The sequence below is a fragment of the Sminthopsis crassicaudata genome, chromosome 4 (assembly GCF_048593235.1).
Source record: "Sminthopsis crassicaudata isolate SCR6 chromosome 4, ASM4859323v1, whole genome shotgun sequence".
NCBI lineage: Eukaryota > Metazoa > Chordata > Mammalia > Dasyuromorphia > Dasyuridae > Sminthopsis > Sminthopsis crassicaudata.
The window spans coordinates 146,586,959-146,607,815 of NC_133620.1; the positions used below are offsets into that span (position 1 = coordinate 146,586,959).

Here is a 20,857-nt window from a genome sequence, read left to right on the forward strand (position 1 = left end):
AAATAGAAGTTTAAGAGATCTGAGACATGATAAAGAGAGTATCAGTAATAAACCTCTAGTCAAGAAAGAATGAAATTTAAATTATTAACTTTTAATATCTATTAACTATATAATCATCAATTATTTCTGAATTTCATCTTCATTTATAAGATGGTGATAATACCTATAACTTTTCCCATAGGATTGTTATTAATATCAAATGCTGTATACAATATATGCAAAGCATTCTGCAAACTTTAATTAGCTACATAAATGTCAGTTACTGTTACTATTATGAGTTCTTCCCAATGTTCTCATTTAGTAGATTAGAAAACCGAGAGCCAAACATATAAACTAATTTACTGAAGTTCATACTGGGAGGTAATAGCAAAACGACAACTCCACTGCATGCATAATACCTTTTATTTTTTAATTTACAAGTTGACCACATCTTCAAAATCATCATTATTTCAGTGAAAAATATTCATCAAATTTTCTATTCCACACCTGCCTATACTTTGAAGGAATTTATTAAAGTATGTGAAACTTGGATAACTAACATTCATTAAATTTTATTTTTACTGAAACTAAATTCATTTTCACAAAGCATAGTATAATGGAAAGAGGCATTGGATTTGAAATCAGAGAGCTTGGGCTTGAATCCCAGCTATGCCCCCTTACTACCTGTGCAATCTTGAGCAAGTCACAAGCTCCCTGGACCACAGCAAACTGTAGGAGTTGGACCAGATAATCTCTAATTTTCCTTTCCACCTCTTAGTCTCTCATCCTATGACTGAGAAATGATTTGCAAATACATTTTTAGTTACTCTCCACAGAAGAAAAATATGATGTATAAATGATTCTTATATAACTAAGAGAGATTAAAGTAATTCACTAACCTCATTAATAAGGAACTGGAGCTGGATTACTGCAGCACCACTATCATGCTGGCAATAACATTCTACTCCTGGACGACCAAAGCTTGATTAACTCTATTAAGGAGTTTTCGTCAAGAAGATGACAAAAGATATGCAAAACAGCTTGAGATACATACTTCAGTTACATATTATGCAATAAACAGTCTAAATTATTGATTATTATATATTCAATGTTGTTAAGAAAGGATAAAGGATAAAAAATTAAGAGCATAAGAATAAATGGAATTTTTCTTAAAATTATAAGTAGATCTAAAACCAACAGCAAGCATTATATGTAATAGGGATAAGCTATAAGCATTCCTAATAAGATCAGAATCGAAATAATAAGGTAATCCATTATTACCACTACTATTCAATATTATACTAGAAATTTTAGTTTTAGCAATGAAAAGAAAAAGAAATTGAAAGAATTAGAGTAGGTAATGAGGAATTAAAATTATCACTCTTTGCAAATAATGGTATACTTAGAGAATCCTAGAGAATTAACTAAAAAACTACTAGAAACACTTAACAACTTTAACAAAGTTGCAGGATATAATATAAATCCACATAAATCATTGGAATTTCTACGTTACTAACAAAGCCCAGTAGGAAAAGATACAAAGAGAAATTCCAGTGAAAATAACTATAGATAATATAAAAAATATTTGGGAGTCCAACAGCCGAGACAATGCCAGGAACTATATGAACACAATTACAAAACACTTTTCACACACATAAAGTTAGATCTAAACGACTGGAAGAATGTCAATGCTCATGGATAGGCAAAACTAATATAATAAAAATGAAAATTCTATTTAAATTAATCTACTTATTTGGTGCTGTATCAACCAAACTGTCAAGAAATTATATTTATAGAGCAAGAAAAAATAATAACAAAATTCATATGGAAGAACAAAAGGTCAAGAATTTCAAGGAAATTAATTTTTAAAAAATGCAAATAAATGTGTTCTAGCTGTGCCAGACCAAAAATTATATTATAAAGCAGCAGTCATCAAAATCATTTGGTATTGGCTAAGAAATAAGAGTAGTAGATCAGTGGAAAAGATTAGGTTCACAAAACATAATAGTCAATGACTACTTTTACAATACCATGTTGATTCATATTGTTATATGTATTTGCATATACAATTCATGTTCCTATTATTGCTTGACCTTGAGGATTAAAGGGTATGCCAGGAGTGTGTAAAATCTTATACTGTGCACAAAAGTGTTCAAAATGTTTAGAAGTATATGCAGGTCCATTATCTGTTTTTATTGCTTGTGGCACACCTATAATTGAAAATACTTGTATAAGGAATTCAGTGACTCCTTGGGCTGTCTCTTTTGCTGCTGGCATTGCAAAAGTAAATCCTGAAAAGGTATCTACTACAACATGGATAAAAGACAGATGACCAAAAGATTTATAATGGGTCACATCCATTTGCCAAATTTCATTGGGTTTCAAACCACAAGGGTTCTTCCCTGGAGGGAGTGGAGTATAGGAGAGTGGAAAGGAAGGCAAGCTGTACAGGTTTTTACTATGCTCCTAGCTTCCTCTTTTGTTATCCCAAATTGCAAATGTAAAGCTGGAGCAGCCTGATGATATTTAGAATGAGATTCTTGGGCTGTCTGAAATAAAGGAGTATATGCCAACATGGTTAAAGACTTTCTGCCTTTGAATTTCTATGAAAAATAGGACCTGGAAATCCTCCTCTTCCTGACACCAAGTGCTTCTGAACCTCTCCCTTCAACTTCGAATCCTTGCCTATGATTATCTCACTACCAAACCAAGCACCAAAAGTGAGGAGAGCCATTATCCAAATATATTGTCTCACATCAAATAGGTAGCCTTAAGTGCTCTCTTGTCTGATTCAGAGTTTCAGCCCTCTACAGACTACAGTAATCTTTTGTTTGATATATCCAAAGACTCCAACTTCAGGGATAATAACTCACTATTTGACAAAAATTGCTAGGAAAATTGGAAAATAGTATGGCAGAAACTAAATCCTGATCAACATCCAACAATATATACCAAGATAAGGTCAAAATGGGTTCCTGATTTAGACAAAAAGAGTGATACTATAAACAAATTAGGAAAATGAGATAATCTACCTCTTATATCTGTGGAGGAGGAATTTGTGGCCAAAAAAGAGCTAGGGAACATTATTAATTGCAAAATGGATAATTGTGTAAATTACACAAACAAAAACCAATGCAATCAAGACCAAGATAAGGTCAAAATGGGTTCTTGATTTAGACAAAAAGAGTGATACTATAAATAAATTAGGAGAATGAGATAATCTACCTCTCATATCTGTGGAGGAGGAATTTGTGGCCAATAAAGAGCTAGAGAACATTATTAATTGCAAAATGGATAATTCTGAACACATTAAATTAAAAGCTTTTTACACAAACAAAAACCAATGCAATCAAGATTAGAAGGGAAGGAGAAAGCTGCCGAAAAATTTTAAATTCGGTATTTTTGATAAAGGCCTCATTTCTAAAATATATAAAGAACTAATTCTAATTTATAAGAATACAAGCCATTACCCAATTGATAAATGGTCAAAGGATATGAACACACAATTTTCAAAGAAATTAAAGCTATTTCTAGTCACATGAAAAAATGCACTAAATCTGTATTGATTAGAGAAATGCAAATTAAATCAACTTTGAGGTGCCACTTAACTATCAGATTGACTAAGACAACAGGAAAAGATAATGATAAATGTTAGAGAGGATATGGGAAAACTGGAACACTAATGCATTGTTGATGGAATTGTGAAATGATCCAGTCATTCTAGAGAGCAATTTTGGAACTATCAAACTGTGCATATCCTTTGATCCAGCAGTGTCTCTATTGGGTCTGTATCCCAAAGAAATCATAAAAGAGGAAAAAGGGTCCACATGTACAAAAATATTTTTAGCAGCTTTTTTTTTTTTTTTTTTTTTTTTTTTTTTGTAATGGCAAGGAACTAGACTGAATAGATGTCCATCAGATGGGGAATGGCTGAATAAGTTATGGTGCATGAATGTAAGGGAATATTATGGTTTTATAACAGTCAACAGGATGATTCAGAAAGACCTGGAGAAACTTATATGAACTGATACTAAATGAAGTGAGTAGAAACAAGATCACATTGTACAAGCAACAAGATTATGTGATGATCAACTGTGATGGACTTGGCTCTTTTCAACAATGAAGTAATTCAAGGTATTTCCAATAGACTTGTGATATAAAAAGTCATCCACATTCAGAAAGAGAACCACAGAGACTGAATGTAGATTAAAGCACAGTACTTTCATCTTTTGTTATTGTAGTTTGACTTTTTTTTTCTTTCTATTGCTTTTTCCTCTTTTGATCTGATTTTTCTTGCACAAAATGATGAATGTGGAAATATGTTTACAAGAATTGCACATGTTTAATCTATATTGGACTGCTTGATGTCTGGGGAAAGTGGGGAAAGAGAAAATTTTGGAATACAAGGTTTTGCATTGTTGAAAATTATTTTTGCAATGTTGAAAAATAGCTTTGCATGTATGTAGAAAAATAAAATACTATTTTAGAAATCTAAAAAGAAAAAAAGAAAAGAAATTAAAAGGACAACTATGGATAAAAGTCAGGAAGACTCATCTTTTGAAGTCAAAATCAACCTCAGATATTTTTTAGCTATATAACTCTGCAGAAATCACTTAACCCTGTTTGCCTAAGTTTCTTCATCTGTGAAATGAGCTGGAAAAGGAAATAGCAAACCACTAGTATCTTTATCAAGAAAACCACAAATGAGGTCACAAAGAGTCAGATATAATGAAATGACTAAACAACAACAAAACAAAATCAAAAGTAAATGCCCCAATAAAAAGTAAGCTTTTTTGAAAAACAAATGACCTACAAACACAAATTAAAATGCATTGATCTTTAGAACTATAAATAAATTATTTTAGATTTTTCAAATGTTTTTCTTTGGCTATAGAAATTATTACTTTTGTACCATGTCCTAGTAAATTGTATTGAGGAAAAATAATATTACACTAATAACCAATCCTTAATTTGCAATTAATCTTTTTTTCCTCCTATTTTGTCAAAACTTCATTCCTAAAAAGGCCTGATACTCACTAAAAGGCAAAGTAATTTGATCCCTAGTCTCCCAAGGCATCTGCTCATAAACTAGTTCAAGCCAGGAGCTATCCAAGTAGGACCCTACCTTTGTGTACTCAATAAAAAGGACCTAGTTGGAGTCAGACACTCCCCATGAAGTATGAGTTTTATCCTTGCTCCCCTCATTAAAGTATGGGATGACCTGATCTACAATGAAGATATGTGATATGCCAAATCCAATTTACAAATACTCAGAGATATCTCAGATGAAGAATAGAAGTATTTATTCTTAAAATTTCGCAAGAAGCTAACTTCTCCAAACTGGACTTCAAACCAGTCTAGAGAGACTAATTTCTACAGAGATTGAAATGAGTTATATAGTTGTGACCACAAGAATCATGCTTGGAAGTAACATGAACTTGTTAAATTTTGACCTAAATTTTATGATAGCCAGTTTTGCAATGGCTTACAACTGTTTACCTTTACAAGATGGAGGAGACTTGGCTAGATTGCAATTCATTCCTTTTTCTTTTTTTAAAGAATTGTACCTGAAATATCATTTCCAAAGATCTTCATTGATTTTGTAAGGAAAACAAAATTGTCATCTCCTTTGTTTGGTGTGAAATAGTGGAAAAATCCTAGCTCTAAGCATTATATCTCAGAATATTAGAAGATAGATACCCTATTTCATTTCCTCAGATAAACCTTAGTTTATCTACCTTAGTTAATAATTTAATATAATGCCCTCACCAAGAGATGTGTTTAGAAGTAAGTAATCCATTAAACTAGGATAACCAAGGAGACTTGGTTTACATCAGGCTTCCTCAACAAATAGAGATTACTCAGTTTACAAATCTCTTAGAATCTCTCCAGTTTATTAATTAGTTAGCTTCTTCTAAGAAGTTAAGTAAAGGTCCAGGAGATTAGATCTTTCTATTAGGGGAGCAAGGTCCTTCATTCTCGTTCCCAGAGTCTTAATGATTAACAGACTCTTGAAATTGGGTCTGGAATTAATGAAGTTTAGGTTTTGGGATTCCCTTCAGAATTATCAAATGACTACTCTTGGGAAGCCCTCATTTTCCCATTACACTAAAAAAGAACCAGTTAGAACCTAATTAAGATGGTTTATCTTGAAATACCTTCAATATTTTCCCACCTCACTTCCTCCTACCACTGTCTGGTAGGTCTGGCATCTACCTTATAGATCAACAGGTAACTACAATATGAACTCTGTGCTTCTGGACAATAACAGCTAGCTAGTGGGGAAAATTTGTGAGAATCACACAGCATTAGCAAGTATGGATGGGTTGCAATAAATTTCTCAGATCTCATTTTGCCCTTTCTATACCCAAACTCACTCTTCTTCCTCATTTTGGTCAAGAGCACCACCATTCTTCAAATCAACATGAAACCATGGCAAAATATTCAACTAGAAGTTCTGTATGAAGCAAATCTAGAATGAGGATCAACAATATCCAGTGTCCAAATTTATTTTTTAAAGCAGCCAGATGGCACAGTGGCTAGAATGCTGGACTTAAAAACCAAAAAGGCTTGAGTTTGACTTTTCTCAGACACTGAACAACTGCGTGACATTATTCAAGTCAGCTTTGGTTTTTGCAGACATAAAATAAAACTAACAATAGCACTTCACATGGTGGTGAGGATAGAATTAGAATACACATAGAGTGTTTTGCAAATCTTTATAAATGCAATTACTCTTACCACAATTACTATTATTTTCACTATTTCATATGGGAAATCTGACAAGGTACAAAGTCAACTTTAAATCCTTAAGTCTTCTCTAGGCTCATATCCTCATTGCTCTACAAATGTCTGCATGGATGACATGGTTTTCCCACCCAACTCACTGCCTCCTTCTAAATGTACTCAAGTTTATCAATGTTCTTTCTAACCTGTGGCACAATGAACTTTATGTGCATGATATTGTAGGTATGAAGTAACAAAGAGTTACTTCATAAAGGATATATATGTAATTTTATGTAACTTTTGAATGTATTAGTTTTATTATCTGCTTCATACTACCGAACTGGCATTTTCCTAAATTGGAGCTCTTTCTTCATAGCAACTGGTATTGCCATATAGCCACCTCCCTCTGAACCCATACTTTTGCAAGTAGTGGGTAGACCCTTATAATCATACCCATTTTTATTTCTATTACATTTCAAAGAGCAAAGAGGAGAAAGAGAATAAGCAGTTAGTGTATATTATGTCTGGCACATGTAAAGTACAAGCACTTTACAAATAGATCTCATTTCACCCTTTCAATAACTCTAGACAGTATTGCTATTATGAGCTTATATTTTATACTTGAGGAAAAAGGAACACATAGCTTACTTAGGTGACTTATCTAGGATCACTAACCTAGTAAATGCCTCAAGCTAAATGTAAAACTAAAATTTTGATGTGGCTTTTTTTTTTTTTAACTCAGAATGAAGTCAGCAATATAATACTATTTTTTTCTGTTTTAATTTTTTTGATTAAAGCTGTTTATTTTCAAAACATATGCATGGATAATTTTTCAACTGACCCTTGCAAAACCTTGTGTTCCAATTTTTCCTTCTTTTTCCCCCATCCCCTCCCCTAAATGGCAAGTAATCCAATATATGTTAAACATGGTGAAATATATGTTAAATTCAACATAGACATACATATTTATATAATTATCTTGCTATACATGAAAAATCAGATAAAAAAAAACAAAACCAAGCAAAGAAGAAGAGTGAAAATGCTATGTTGTGATCCACACTCAGTTCCTACAGTCCCCTGGGTGTACATGTCTCTCTTCATCACAAGATCACTAGAGGTGACATGAATCATCTTAATGTTGAAAAGAGCCATGTCTATCAGAACTGATCATCATATAATCTTCTTGTTGTCATTAGTACTATTATTTTAAAGCCAGAATACTTATAAAACTAAAAATGAAATGAAATGGTATTCTAAGCTCATTAATATTGAATCCAATTTTAGATTGCATATGTGACATGCATTTAAAAAAAGAACAATGAAGTGTGAAACAGCAAGATCACCAAGACCATTTCTTAAAGAACCTTTTCCCTTCCATTTTTGGGACTGGAGGTGAGTTCATTGACTTAACAATTGTTAGGAAATTCATTCCATCAATGAGGATTAACTTTTATTTTCAAATATAGTCTTAAGAGTTATCTAGCATAGTGACTGGTTACTAAGGACCATGGAGTCAATAAATGTCTGAGGTAACACTGTTGAAGGTATAAAAAGGGAATAAGTAGGCCTCAATATCCTATCTTGAACAGATATAATCGACAATGAGCTGAGTCCACAGTTGAAAAGGAGAGTAGTAAGTCCATTTTCCTAATGGAGATTGAATAGGTTTTTCAATGATCCCATGGTTTGTCTTCAAACAAACATTCACATTTTAATAATCATTTTTTCCAGTCATGTTTTATAACTATAAGTCATAGAATATCAGTCCTAGCAGAAATTAGGTTAAGAAATATCCAAAAGAAAGATATGGGACAAGCATGAATAGGCTGAAACACATTACAAACAAGGAGTTATGCATAAGTGAATATAAAGAATATAAAGAATATAAACAGAGAAATGTATGGCCAGGAAAAGGTAAGCTAGCAGTATAGCATATTTTTTAAAATTATTTATTGAGTGCCTACTATGTGAAGGTTCCTAGATTGAGTACTTTATCTCGTTTGAAAATCTACAAAGCAACAGTGAAAGACAACAAGTGGACTACTCACATGGTATCCAGAGAATGTCCCTACCATGTGTTGCGGGGCCAACAAAATTTTAATTACTGCAATGATTTCAATAATGTCTGGTTTCTGAGGTTTTAAACCCCTATTTATAATATATATGTTTGCTTTTTAAGATGTTCATAATTACTTGCAAGTGCCAATCTTCCTCTCCAAAGGTAAATGAATTGATATTGCTTATTAAGGTATATAAATAAGCAAATGTAACTATATAAGTAAACTAATATATAGTTTTTAATCTCTCTTAACATCAAAAATATTTATAAAGCTTCTCCTTTCCCCACAAACCTATGTAGGTCAGCATTCTTATGTGAAAGCCAGAAAGAAATCTGCAAAGGAAAAGCTCTGTTATGCTCCCCTCATAATCAAGTATTAAACATCTTCCCCCTAATTTTATTAGTTTAGCTAGTGACTAAAACAAACAATGAAACAAAAAATTCTAATAGTAATAAACAAATTAAAATAAAATAAAATAAAGAAATAATCTTCCCTGAAACCCAGGCTTGAAACAAAGGAATCATGCTTAACTCCTCACTCTTTCAACTTTGCCCCTCCACCCTAACCCTGCTACTACCACATCTAATCAGTCACCAAGTTGTTTGAATTCTATACTCCATAATGATTCTTCTATATGCTGCCTCCTTTTTTTTGATATTACCATTTCCCTGGTACAAGCCTTTGTCAAACTAAAACCTGAATTACTGCAATAATCTTCTGGTGGAACTGCTTGCCTCAAGTCTCCTCTCACTATAGTCTGCTCAACTATTAAATCAATTTTTCCAAAACAAAAATCTGACCATGTCATACCCACCTCCCCTATTTAAGAAATTACAAGGACTCTCTATTACCTTATTATCAAAAGTAAAATCCTGTTTGGCATTCAAAGCTCCCCTACTGACACACCCATAAGACATTTCTGGATAGATACTAAGATAGATGGAAAAGTAAGCTATTTTTCAGTACTAAAACTAAAAATTTAAGCTGTCACATCCATCCCTAACAATTAATCTGAGCAAGTTCCTGTGCTGCCTAGGTAGTTTGGAGAAAGTCATCTCTGTTCCTGAAATAGTCCCCAAACTCCTGGGGACCATCCACCTCTATATCACCTCTAGTTAGTTGGAAAGCGTATTACACTTTCCTCCAATTGGTGATCTAAGACCTCAAAGTCCCTGTGGTATTAAATACTTGATGGAGGTCCAACTGAATTCAAAGGCCTAAAGAGCATTTCATCTTATCCTCACTTATCCTGGGAATTTCATCAAATCACTTAAATTCAAAAAGTTAACACTATGACCTATTTATATTTTTGTCATAATTACTAATTTAGAAGATCACTGCAGCTAATGTTAGAAAGCAGTATGAATAAGAGAATCTGATTAATCCACCTTTACAATTATTTTTTTACAAATTCCAAGGATAACCTTAACATATCTGGAAGAAAGAGAAATCACTAAAGGCAAATTTAAGGAAGAACACAGTAGAATCTAATAGTATATACACTTGAAAAGGCCCAGATAAGTTGCAATTAGTATCTATCACTGAAGGAAAGATTCACAGTAAAAGATCAAAGATCCTCTGAAGTAAAGAAATGGAATATAGAGAAAAATAACAAAATTCATTAAATAAAACTTTTAAGGAGAGAAATATATTTGTAACCTACCTTTAAAAAATATGGCTAGACTTATTAATAAGCATGGTGAATAAAATATGCTTCTTAATAACCTTTAATAAATATTTATAAAAACCAATCCAGATTAATGGATAAAAGATTTTGGATTTCAGATACTCCTTCACTCTTCTCAGGTATGTTCTCATTGTTTTACTCCTCTTCTAAGTACTATTCCCTCTGCCTATCCCTGAGCCTAAGTCATACCCCCATTGTTAAATATGTGAACCACAGGTATAAAGAGAAATTTAAGACCATGTGTATCTATTTCTTCAATGTTATCAGAAAAAAAGTCTTGTTCAACAGTAAAAATCATGTTATGCAAAACTATATTTTAAAAAATTCCTATCTATAAGGGTTTCTGCCAGAGAATGAAAAAGATGCTAGAAAAGGTAAATCAAATGGCCACCTGCAGAGACACAGTTCAAAAACTTTAGGACTCTAAAACTCTTAAAAAAGGAAGTTATTTTACTTCTTAAATAAACACTTTCCTGTTTAAACTAAAACATATAAGAGGCAAAATATTTTTTAGGCTTCTAGATTTAGTTTCAAGCTAGTGTTCCATATTTAGGTTTACACATAAGAAGTTATAACTAAAAAAAATAAAACAAAACAAAACAAAACAAAACAAAAAACTGAATATAGGCATTATACCTTAATAGTCCAATAAACATAGATATATTAGAAATTTAACTGATTATACTTCTTTCCCTTTTATGTAGTTTATTAGCCTAGACTGGGGTAAAATGTCGAGGATAATCAACTCTACAAAAACTTAAATGAATTCAGAAATATCAATGAATGAATTTTAAATCTAAAACAATGATGGCTTATGATTAATGAAGAAAAGTTAATACTTAAGATCAGATTCAAATCAAAATAGTGGAGAAAGTTACAAAATACTAAATTTCATGATTACTGAGTAATGAAGCATTTATATTGATATTTTCCCTAGTAGCATTTTAAATAATGTTCAAATATAATATTATCCATACATCCCAGGATTTGATAATTATAAGACAAAAATTATCCAAACCAAGTCAATATTTATCTCTTGATATTTAGTGGCTTAAATGCAAAAATGCAGGCAGAGGGATAGATGACCAAAAAACATTTAAAACTATGGCTACTTCTTAGGGTTGTTTTAAGAATTAAATGAGGTTTTGTAAACCTCATTTTTATAAACTTCATATTTGTAAAATAATGCACTGCCTGGCATAAAGTAACTACTTAATAATCATTTGTTTCTTTCTTTCTTTTTATATTTTGAAATGAAAGAGAGCAAGGGTTTATAGAAAAGTCTCATTAATTTTTTTTTCAATTAAAGTATAAGAACTTAGACAATAGCAGACAACAACAATATCACACACAAAAAGGTAAAACTAGTTATATCTTAAAAGAATGGAAATAATGGGTTATTAATTTTGAAGTCAATTCTATATCAGCTATGTACAGACTGACAATCTAGAAATTCAGGGATGTTGTGGATCCATTCAACAGACAAGTAAAAACTTATGTATATAGATATATTCTGAGAATGATGTTTTGAAATGTTAAAAATAATATATATATATATTATTATAAAGGAAACCAATTATATTAAAATTTAGTTATCAAAATAATTTTTAAAAAGCTCTATTTCCTAGTTCAGTAAGAAGTGAGACAATAATTGCATGCAATTATAAAAAATTCAGAGACCAATTCAAAACTAGCTTTACATTATGAATAATAGGAAACATAAAGATGCATTTATTAAAAATCAACTATTTATGAAGATATTCCTTTAAGAATAACAATTTCTTATTTAATAGTTGTAAATTAATTACCACAACATAGAGTCCAAAAAAACCCAAAAATGTTCAGAACTAATTTAGCCAGAAGACATTTGGATTTCTTCGCCAAGCAGAATGATATGGCATTCACAATTAATATATACAAACTCATTTACAGAATATTCCAGATCTAGCCAAGCCCTAGAAGTTTTTAGTTTTAAATATTTACAAATAACACTGAGGATAAAAATATAATGTTTCAAAAACATCTATTTTATTACAAATCTATTGTTAGGTTCCATACATAATCCAACTAATTAACAATAATACAGAAATAAAACCACCATGTTTGACTCAAAAACTACTCACTTAAATAAAGTCAGCTTTGTAGTGAGATCCAACAATAGCCAAGAACTTCTTACATGTAAACCCAAACTTAGTTCTAACTGATTACTACTTGGGTAGCAAAACAACAATAAAAGACCATTTCAGGTGAATACTGTCAAGAAATAGACTGCCAAAACTATTGACTTCTTTTCCTCCACAGGTATTGCTTTTTGCCATTTCTTAAATGGTAGTAATGGCTTCAGGATTAGTCTTTCTCCTCCTAGTCCCAATTGGTAGAGATAAAATTTCAATCCAGGAACCTACTATCATCCATTCTTCAGTCTAGGAAAATTCTCTTGCTTTCCTCTGAGATCACGTAATCTAAACGCTAGAAGAAACCTCAAAGGCCACTAGTCCAACCCATACTTGACCAAGAAACCTTTTCACAACATCTGCCATTATGGATATTACAAATGCTAATTGTCTTCCAACAGGTGGAATATACTACCTCTCAAGGTAGGCAATTCCATTTTTTGATAGTTCTAATCACTAGAAGTTTTATCATTGTTGTTGTTTTTTCCAGAATCATTTACATTCCAAACAACAAAATTATTCAAAAAAGAAAAATCTATATATCTTATAACTTTGTCTTTTACAAGCATTTAATAAACATTAAAATAGATTTTAAATAAGCAATTAAGCTAATAATTGATTGTTAATATTATTTTTAATATGTTAAAATGTCAATACTAGAATTCAGTAATATAGAATCTAAATATTATAGAAATAAATTAGGAGTTAGACATTATCTAACTATATTTATTATTACTAGTTCTTTAAAGAATCTTTGTTATAAATTATACTTAAAATTTATTAACTAAGACTACTGTATTCATATGAATCTATATTTTGTTACATTAGGCATTCCTAATTATTTTTTAATCCTGTGGAACTGATTCACATCCACATATGAAGGGGGCATGTTATCTAATTCGTTAAAGGTTTTCTTGCTTTAACATTTACAATGATTTAGGACTGGCTACCTCTGGCTACACTCATATTCCTCATCCTTGCCATATTATCAACCCATTTTTTTCTTTTTGTCAAAATTTCTTATCTTTTACTCTAGTCTTCTTCAAAGTTCCATATTGATTATATATTTGAACTTAGTAACATCTACCACTTACCCCTCCACTGCTGTCTATGGATTATTCATCTTTAATTTTTTAAAAATTATTTCATAGCTTGTTATTATAACTCCACCAAGAAACTGTAAATATTTTTAAAAAGGCCAAGGAGGGGGGACTTTGTTTTTACAAGAAATTTAAGATTATCAAAGAAATTTTGAGATTGTCAAAAAAAGTTTTGCAATGTCCTGAGGTAATTCAGCCTGTTTTATTCTGGGATTAATTATTCTGTCTGTACTGTGTGTTCCAAATGTATATTCTGAGATGGACAAATCAACAGCTTTACCATTCAAATTTATTATTCATTCTATTTAGTCTTTTCTATGTGGATGTTCAAGTGAAATTCATGAATAGTTACATATCTCTCTTATTCTAGCTCTGCAATGTCCTAGAGTTTGATACAGTCAGCATGGTGTTATCAGCAATCAGGGACATCTGAAGCTTCCTAGCATTTAGAGAGAATCAATTCTTAACTGAGATTTTGTACTTGATCTCTTCTATCACAATGATGGATATATAGCTCTATTCCATATCTTGCAAGATTGTTTATGATCAGAAAGGCTTTGAAATGAGATTATTTCTCTGGCTATGCTTTTCAAATAATCTTAAATGATACTAATGTATCATTGAGAGATTTACTGGCAGAATCTTTATATAAATGATTTTTTCAAAATCAACAATTATATAATATAATTTTGTAATTACTATCTCTTACTATTCTTTCTAGAATAGTAAAGATAGGATCCTTTATAGGTTGTCACTTATAAAATACAACTTTTGCTCTAGTAGTATCCTCTTTGAGAATGTTCTCATTTCATGTACAAATTACTAAAGATTTTATATATGTTAAGAGAGAAGGCCAATAGTTCAATCATTGTTATGGTTTTCTTGGGGGGAAGAGAGGGAAGAAGTGTTAATGTGGCCAGAGATTTTTTCCCACAGTTATATATTATCTTCCTTTCCTTTTGATATCTTGTGATTTAATTTATCAATGATATCACAATTTTCTCCACTTTATCATGATATCACTAATTTTCTCATTTCTATATCAAGAATGTCATTTCTACCTCCTCTATAACACATTCAAAACTCTGACATTTATGTTGCTCTATATATGGTAGTTCCATTGTCTCTGATGAAGATGTTGTCTCTCCATTTTCATCCTTGAATAATGTACTTGGCATGACTTTGCTTAGTTAGATCTCTTTGCCAAGCATTCTCTAAACTAGTTTTATTCCCATAACTTCTCCCTGCTAAATGAAACAATACTATTTAAACTCATCCATCAAACTTCATAAGTATGAATTTATAATCTTAAGTAGGATAGCTTCTTCCAGCAATATCTATCACTTTAATAAGTAAATCAAATGTTTGCTAAGATACTTTCTTGGTTCTTTTAAACTCGAACATATTTACTCTAGTTAAACATTTGTATAAAATTATAATCATTGTTGATGTTATTTCCAATGTTCTTTTCCCATTTCTCAAAGCTGAATACCTGTTAAAATAATTCTATATTTAACTAATTCAATTATATGATATATCTTTGTTATTCTTTCTTCTTGCTTTTAATTGAGTCTTATTTTCGCTCTCACAAATCAGTTGGAGTTATTTATCATTTAGGAAACAAGGATAAAAAGCAATTCATTATACTTAATGTGGCACTGTGGAGAAAGAACTGAACTGAGAGGATAGATCTGTGTTCAAGTCTAAATTCCATCATGATCTAGCTGAATAAATCCTAGCAAATCACTTAATCTCTCAATATCTTTGGTAACTTGTGAATTACAAAATAATTGATGATTTATATGGGTAAAGGAGTTTCCTTACTCAGAGCTACACAAATGAAATATTTGTGAATTTCATTCAGTGACTTACTTCATTCACATAAGTAATTCTTACACTGTTGCAAATATGGCCTACCAATTCTTTTCCTAAACAGAGTCTTCATGATCTTAACATATAAAACTTCTCTGTAGTCTTCAGGATTTTGGCCTCTCTCATTCTACTTAACCTATCTACTTCCAAACAGATTATCAAAAAATGATAATGCTATATCTATACTTGTCTTTTATAAAGTAACTGTACAAATTCACTAACTCTGTTTTAGAAAAAAATAATAATAACAAATAATAAATGAAGGGAAACTGTCTTTTAAAAAAGAAGGGAAAAAATAATACCCTAAAGGGAAATCAATTTAGCACAAAAATTCCGATGTAGTTGATATCACTAGATTTATCGTCACATTTGGCAGGGTACTGTTATGAAAAAGCAGAGTCATTGCTATTACAGGAAAAGATAATGTAGTTTAAAGAAAAGACAGAATTAAGCATTCTCTACAATGAACAACCTAACAAGGAATGCCCTTAAAAAAAAAAAAAAAAGCAAGTCAACATTTTGGAAGGAAAATCATGAGAAAGAAGAATTAATAACTTGCTAGCAATGAAAGAAAGCAAAAACAAAACCAAACAAAAAACTATTAGTTTTTTACTAATAATAATATTATTAGTAAAAAACTAATAATAACTCTAGAACAAACATCCTTTATACTTAAGTACCACACAAACACATTCACCTGATATTTTCAACAATAAACAAACTGATAGCTTCTCTGTAATTTCTCAATTATAGGCAGTCTGTAACATATTTCCTACAACAGTTATTCAACAGTTCAAATCAAGCATTCATTTATGAAATATCTACTACATTATAAGCAAGGCATTTTACTAGGTGAAGGAGGTAATAGAAAATTTAAAACTATATAGCCCTTGAATTCTATACGGACTGATTTATAATAAGTAAGAAGTATAAGATCTTAAAATTTAAATTTTTTTTTAAAAAAGAGTTCCTCTAGAGACATATCTACTTCTAAATCACAAATTATAAATATATACATATCTTAACTATACTATATTTATCTTTTATAGAGTAACTGTCCAAAGCACTAACTCCATTTTAGAGAAAATCAATGGAAGAAAGTAATAAAGAACCTTAACCCTCAAATCAAAGTATCTTGAATACATCTATGTTGCCTATCTTAGAGGAAAATAAATATAATTGGAACTATTAAAACTTTTTAAAGTACATCTGCTATCTTGTCCTGAGTATATGAAGCATTCTTACTCTAAACAAAACTGAGGGGAGGATAGAGGAGAAAAAAATTGTAAGAAAATATGAGAATAAATCAGAAGGAAGATTATTTCACTAAATCTGTCAATCTGGTATTGAACTTCTGATAATTATTTGCAAAAAAAGCCACCCATGAAAATAATTTTTTGCATATGTACCAGCATTAATTGCTGAGGGTAAAATATAGAAATATGAATTTTTCATCAAAAGAAATAATCTTTGTAAGTGTTTATTAAAAGTCAATCTGCCATGAATCTATTGCTAAAACTAACAGAAATGTACTCAGAAATTTTTACATATTTTCTACATTGGTTTCATTCCTGTTGTCTCCTTAGAGTATCTCCAGAGCTAGATTGTACTGTTGGTGGTATGGGAGAATGGGAGAATGGAGGGAAGGATTTTCATAGATACTAAAATTTCAAAATTGTTGGATTTTTAAATAAATACTTAAATGAAAAAAATCTTCAAAACCCTATACTAAATTTATGAAACAAAATTTCTTAAAATAAGACACAAAAGTAGTGATTTTGTAAAATGAGGTAATGAAATTAAGTTTAATTGCATATGGAAGAAAGACTAATACATAAATAGGAATGATCATAAAATTGTCCTAAATAATACCCAACTATAGTATAAAAGCAGCCAAAAGACAAATAAGCACACTTATACATTAATATTAATACACTAAGACCATGAAACCACTTTTAAAACTACTAATAGAAGAAAAAAATTCCTAAAACAACAATTATTCTATGATTCATTAAGAAAGGCTTTTTTCTCCTTCATTGGCATTTATGTTTTAACACAATAATTTATGCTCAAATAACTTTTGAAAAAAAGTCAGTGACAAAATCATCAATAAGTCTCTCTTCAAGGTATCACCATGTCTGTGCCTAACCAAAATTGTTTAATGCACACATATAAATATTTTGAATAATTATCATCAAACATATTTACTCATTAATAATTTGGTTAATTATTTGGCTAATTATTTCCTAAATTAATTACACAGTGGCCACTATAGCTTCTTTCCTCTATGTATGACATGATAATTGTTCATTTGGAAGATCTGCCTCATTTGGAACTATGCCATGCCTTACAAACATCCTTTGATAAGCCTTGCCATCTCTTTGTAAAGAAAACTCCATTCAACTTCATCCTGTTTACTAGAATGTTAATTTTAAGACATTACTTCACGAGTTGTTACGTCCTAAGAAAATTAACAATAAACCTTAATTTCAATACACAAAAATAGTTATTTAAAAAGCACCCAAAACTCATTGAACATTTTTTTATTAAAAGCAAAAATTCTTAGTAAATATATATATAATAATAGATCTGGAGTTGAAAGGGACATAAGCAGCAAGAAAGTCTAACATCCTCATTTTACAGATTAGGAAATTAAAGCTAAGCAATGTTAAGTGACTTGATCAAGGTCAAACAAGTTAAGTGGGAGTTGAACCCAAAACCTCTGACATCAGAGAGGGTACTTGTTATACTATATTGTTTTGTTTTTAAATCACTCTTATTTCCAAATACTTTCCTCACCATGCTCTCCCCAGTAAACTTTATCTTGTGATAAAAATTTTAAAAGAAAAACAGTTCAGCAAAACAACTATCATATCAAACATATGATAGTGTATATAATCTTTCACACTCTCGGTGCCACTCCTTCCCCTTCCCATTAGCTCTGCTACAAATAGAGGAACATACATTTTCTCAACTATCCTCTAAGGGCAAGTCAGCAAAGAATACATACTTAAATTTCAAGATTTCATGAGAAAAAAGACATAAATATCAATTATTAATTAATCCCTCAGTGTCCTAGACCAGAGATATCAAATAGGTGACCTACAGGCTACATGTGGAACACAACAGTCCCAAGAGCTTTCCAAACTAGATTAAAATGTAACTGGAAAATATTTAACAAAATTAAAAATACAATACTCTATAGATAACATTGGTATGTGTTTTCTAAGGCATTTTGAGGCCTGCAGGGACTCTGCTGTACAGTTTAGTGGTCCTCACTCACCAATTTCAGTTTGAATTTGACACCATTGTCCTAAACAACTTTAAGACTTTAAAATTACAAAACAGCTTAAATTGCTAAGAATCACCTGGAGTACTCAGTTCCCTAAACTAATGAAATCAGATCTGACAAAAAGAAAAAGTAATCTACTTCATAGCACTGTTTTAAGGATTAAAAATGAGAATTATATATAGCCTTTAATGAGCAATAAATGAATAATTTTCTTATTTTGAATTTTAAAATGGAAACTAATTAGGAGAACATCCTAAGGAAAGGAGAATAGCAGCTTTCAAATATTTATAAAGAATTGTCAAATGAAGGAAGGATATCAGATTAACCTACAAATGTCAATCAACGAGCAATTATTAATCACTTACTATATTCCATGCAGGTTCAATTGAGGCTCAATATAAGAAAAAATTTCATAAAAAGTATAGACAACAGAAAAAAGAACAGGCTGCCACTAAAGATGGAAATTTATATAAAGTATTTTATAAATTATAAAGTACTATTTTCAATGTAATATAGGAAAAAAAATAAGCGTGCTTATTTTCCATTGTCTTTCCTGAATACTATTTCCTCGCTAGATTTAGAAGTGTTGTTCTTCCTTGGACATCACTGCTCTTTTCTTTGCTGTATCATGTACTATTTGCTATAGGAATACTCCAAAACTATTTAAGATATCTATCTCTATTCCCTCTCTCAGTGATTATAGTTCATCTCTATGCCATCCAGTTTTAAATAGCCAGCAGCACAATGGTAGCATTGGCTTGGAGCTGAGGAAAAGAGACTAAAGATGGATAAATAAATTGGAAATCATTTGCAAAAAATAATTTCAACTCATGGGAATTGATGAAATTATCAAGTGAGATAATATAAAAGGAGAAGAGAAAAGTAACAAGGACAGGGCTTTGGCATATCCCCAATATTAATCGGGGAGGTGGATTAAGTCTAACAAAAGAGACTGAGGAAAAAGTTGTCAAACAAGCAGAGAAACAGTCTCAAATCCCCAAATAGGAGAAAGTATACAGATGGAGGCACTCTACATTGTAAAATATTTAAAAAGAGATCAAGGATAAATATTTTTAGTTTTGCTCCTACAAGTAATTCTCCCCATCCCCTAAACCAGCTTAGCATTTACTTGTAAAACTTCAAAGAAAAATAGTAAACTCAATAAAATGGGCTTTTGTCCTCTAACCAAAAAAGGACATTCCCTACTCAAAGAAATTAATTGGAAAAGTAATTAGGGAAAAATCTACATATATTATCAATTGTTGTTCTTCTGAAGTCATAAGAAGCAAGAACCTGTTCTTCTAGCCCTTTTTTTTTTTCTTTTCTTTTTTTTTGAGGTGGGGAGGAGAGAGAGGGAACAGCTTCTCTCCTTGGAGAAAGAACTGGAGATTAAACTTCTAAACCGAAGGAGATTTCCCTATTTTTCAACACTAAGGCTTCAAAATTAGATGTCTAACTAAAGTCCATGTCATCTTAGGAAAAAATAAGAATTGTAGAAAAAGGGTCCCATTTCTCACCTATTCTGGATACTCAATCATCCAAAGCACAAGCACTTTCTACAAGCAAAAGGGAAATACATCTCTTGATACCTTACCTTTTAGAACTTATGAGTGCCAATGAGCAAATAGTTATTCTCATTACAAAACAACTATTCCCTGATTTGAGAGAATGAGAATCTGGTTGAGTTTCAATTCTTTTTTCTTTCCAAAAAGTATTTCTAAATCTTTCCAATATAACTTTCCTATGTATGTTAATATGGTAATAAGCAGTATATCACATCTTAAAGTCTTGCACATTAGGGAAAAATATATTTGGAACAGGGAAAAAAAAAGTACTGTTTATATAATAGAGACAACAATAAACATTGTAAAGACCATCTCACATAACAAATGAACATCCAACTTGCATTTTTATGTTACAGATACACACTAAACAAGAAATTTCTCTAGTATGACAGAAGCTGAATT

General features: G+C 30.9%; 1 protein-coding gene across 5 annotated transcripts in view; it reads right to left on the reverse strand.

The window, feature by feature from the left end:
* Positions 1 to 20,857, reverse strand: part of STXBP5 (syntaxin binding protein 5) — a 193,261-nt gene that overhangs the window by 159,829 nt on the left and 12,575 nt on the right. For all 5 annotated transcript variants that reach the window (XM_074309604.1, XM_074309600.1, XM_074309602.1 and 2 more), the window contains exon 3: positions 879 to 960. In XM_074309604.1, coding sequence (XP_074165705.1) covers positions 879 to 960 — 82 coding nt within the window. The remainder of the gene's footprint in view (positions 1 to 878; positions 961 to 20,857) is intronic.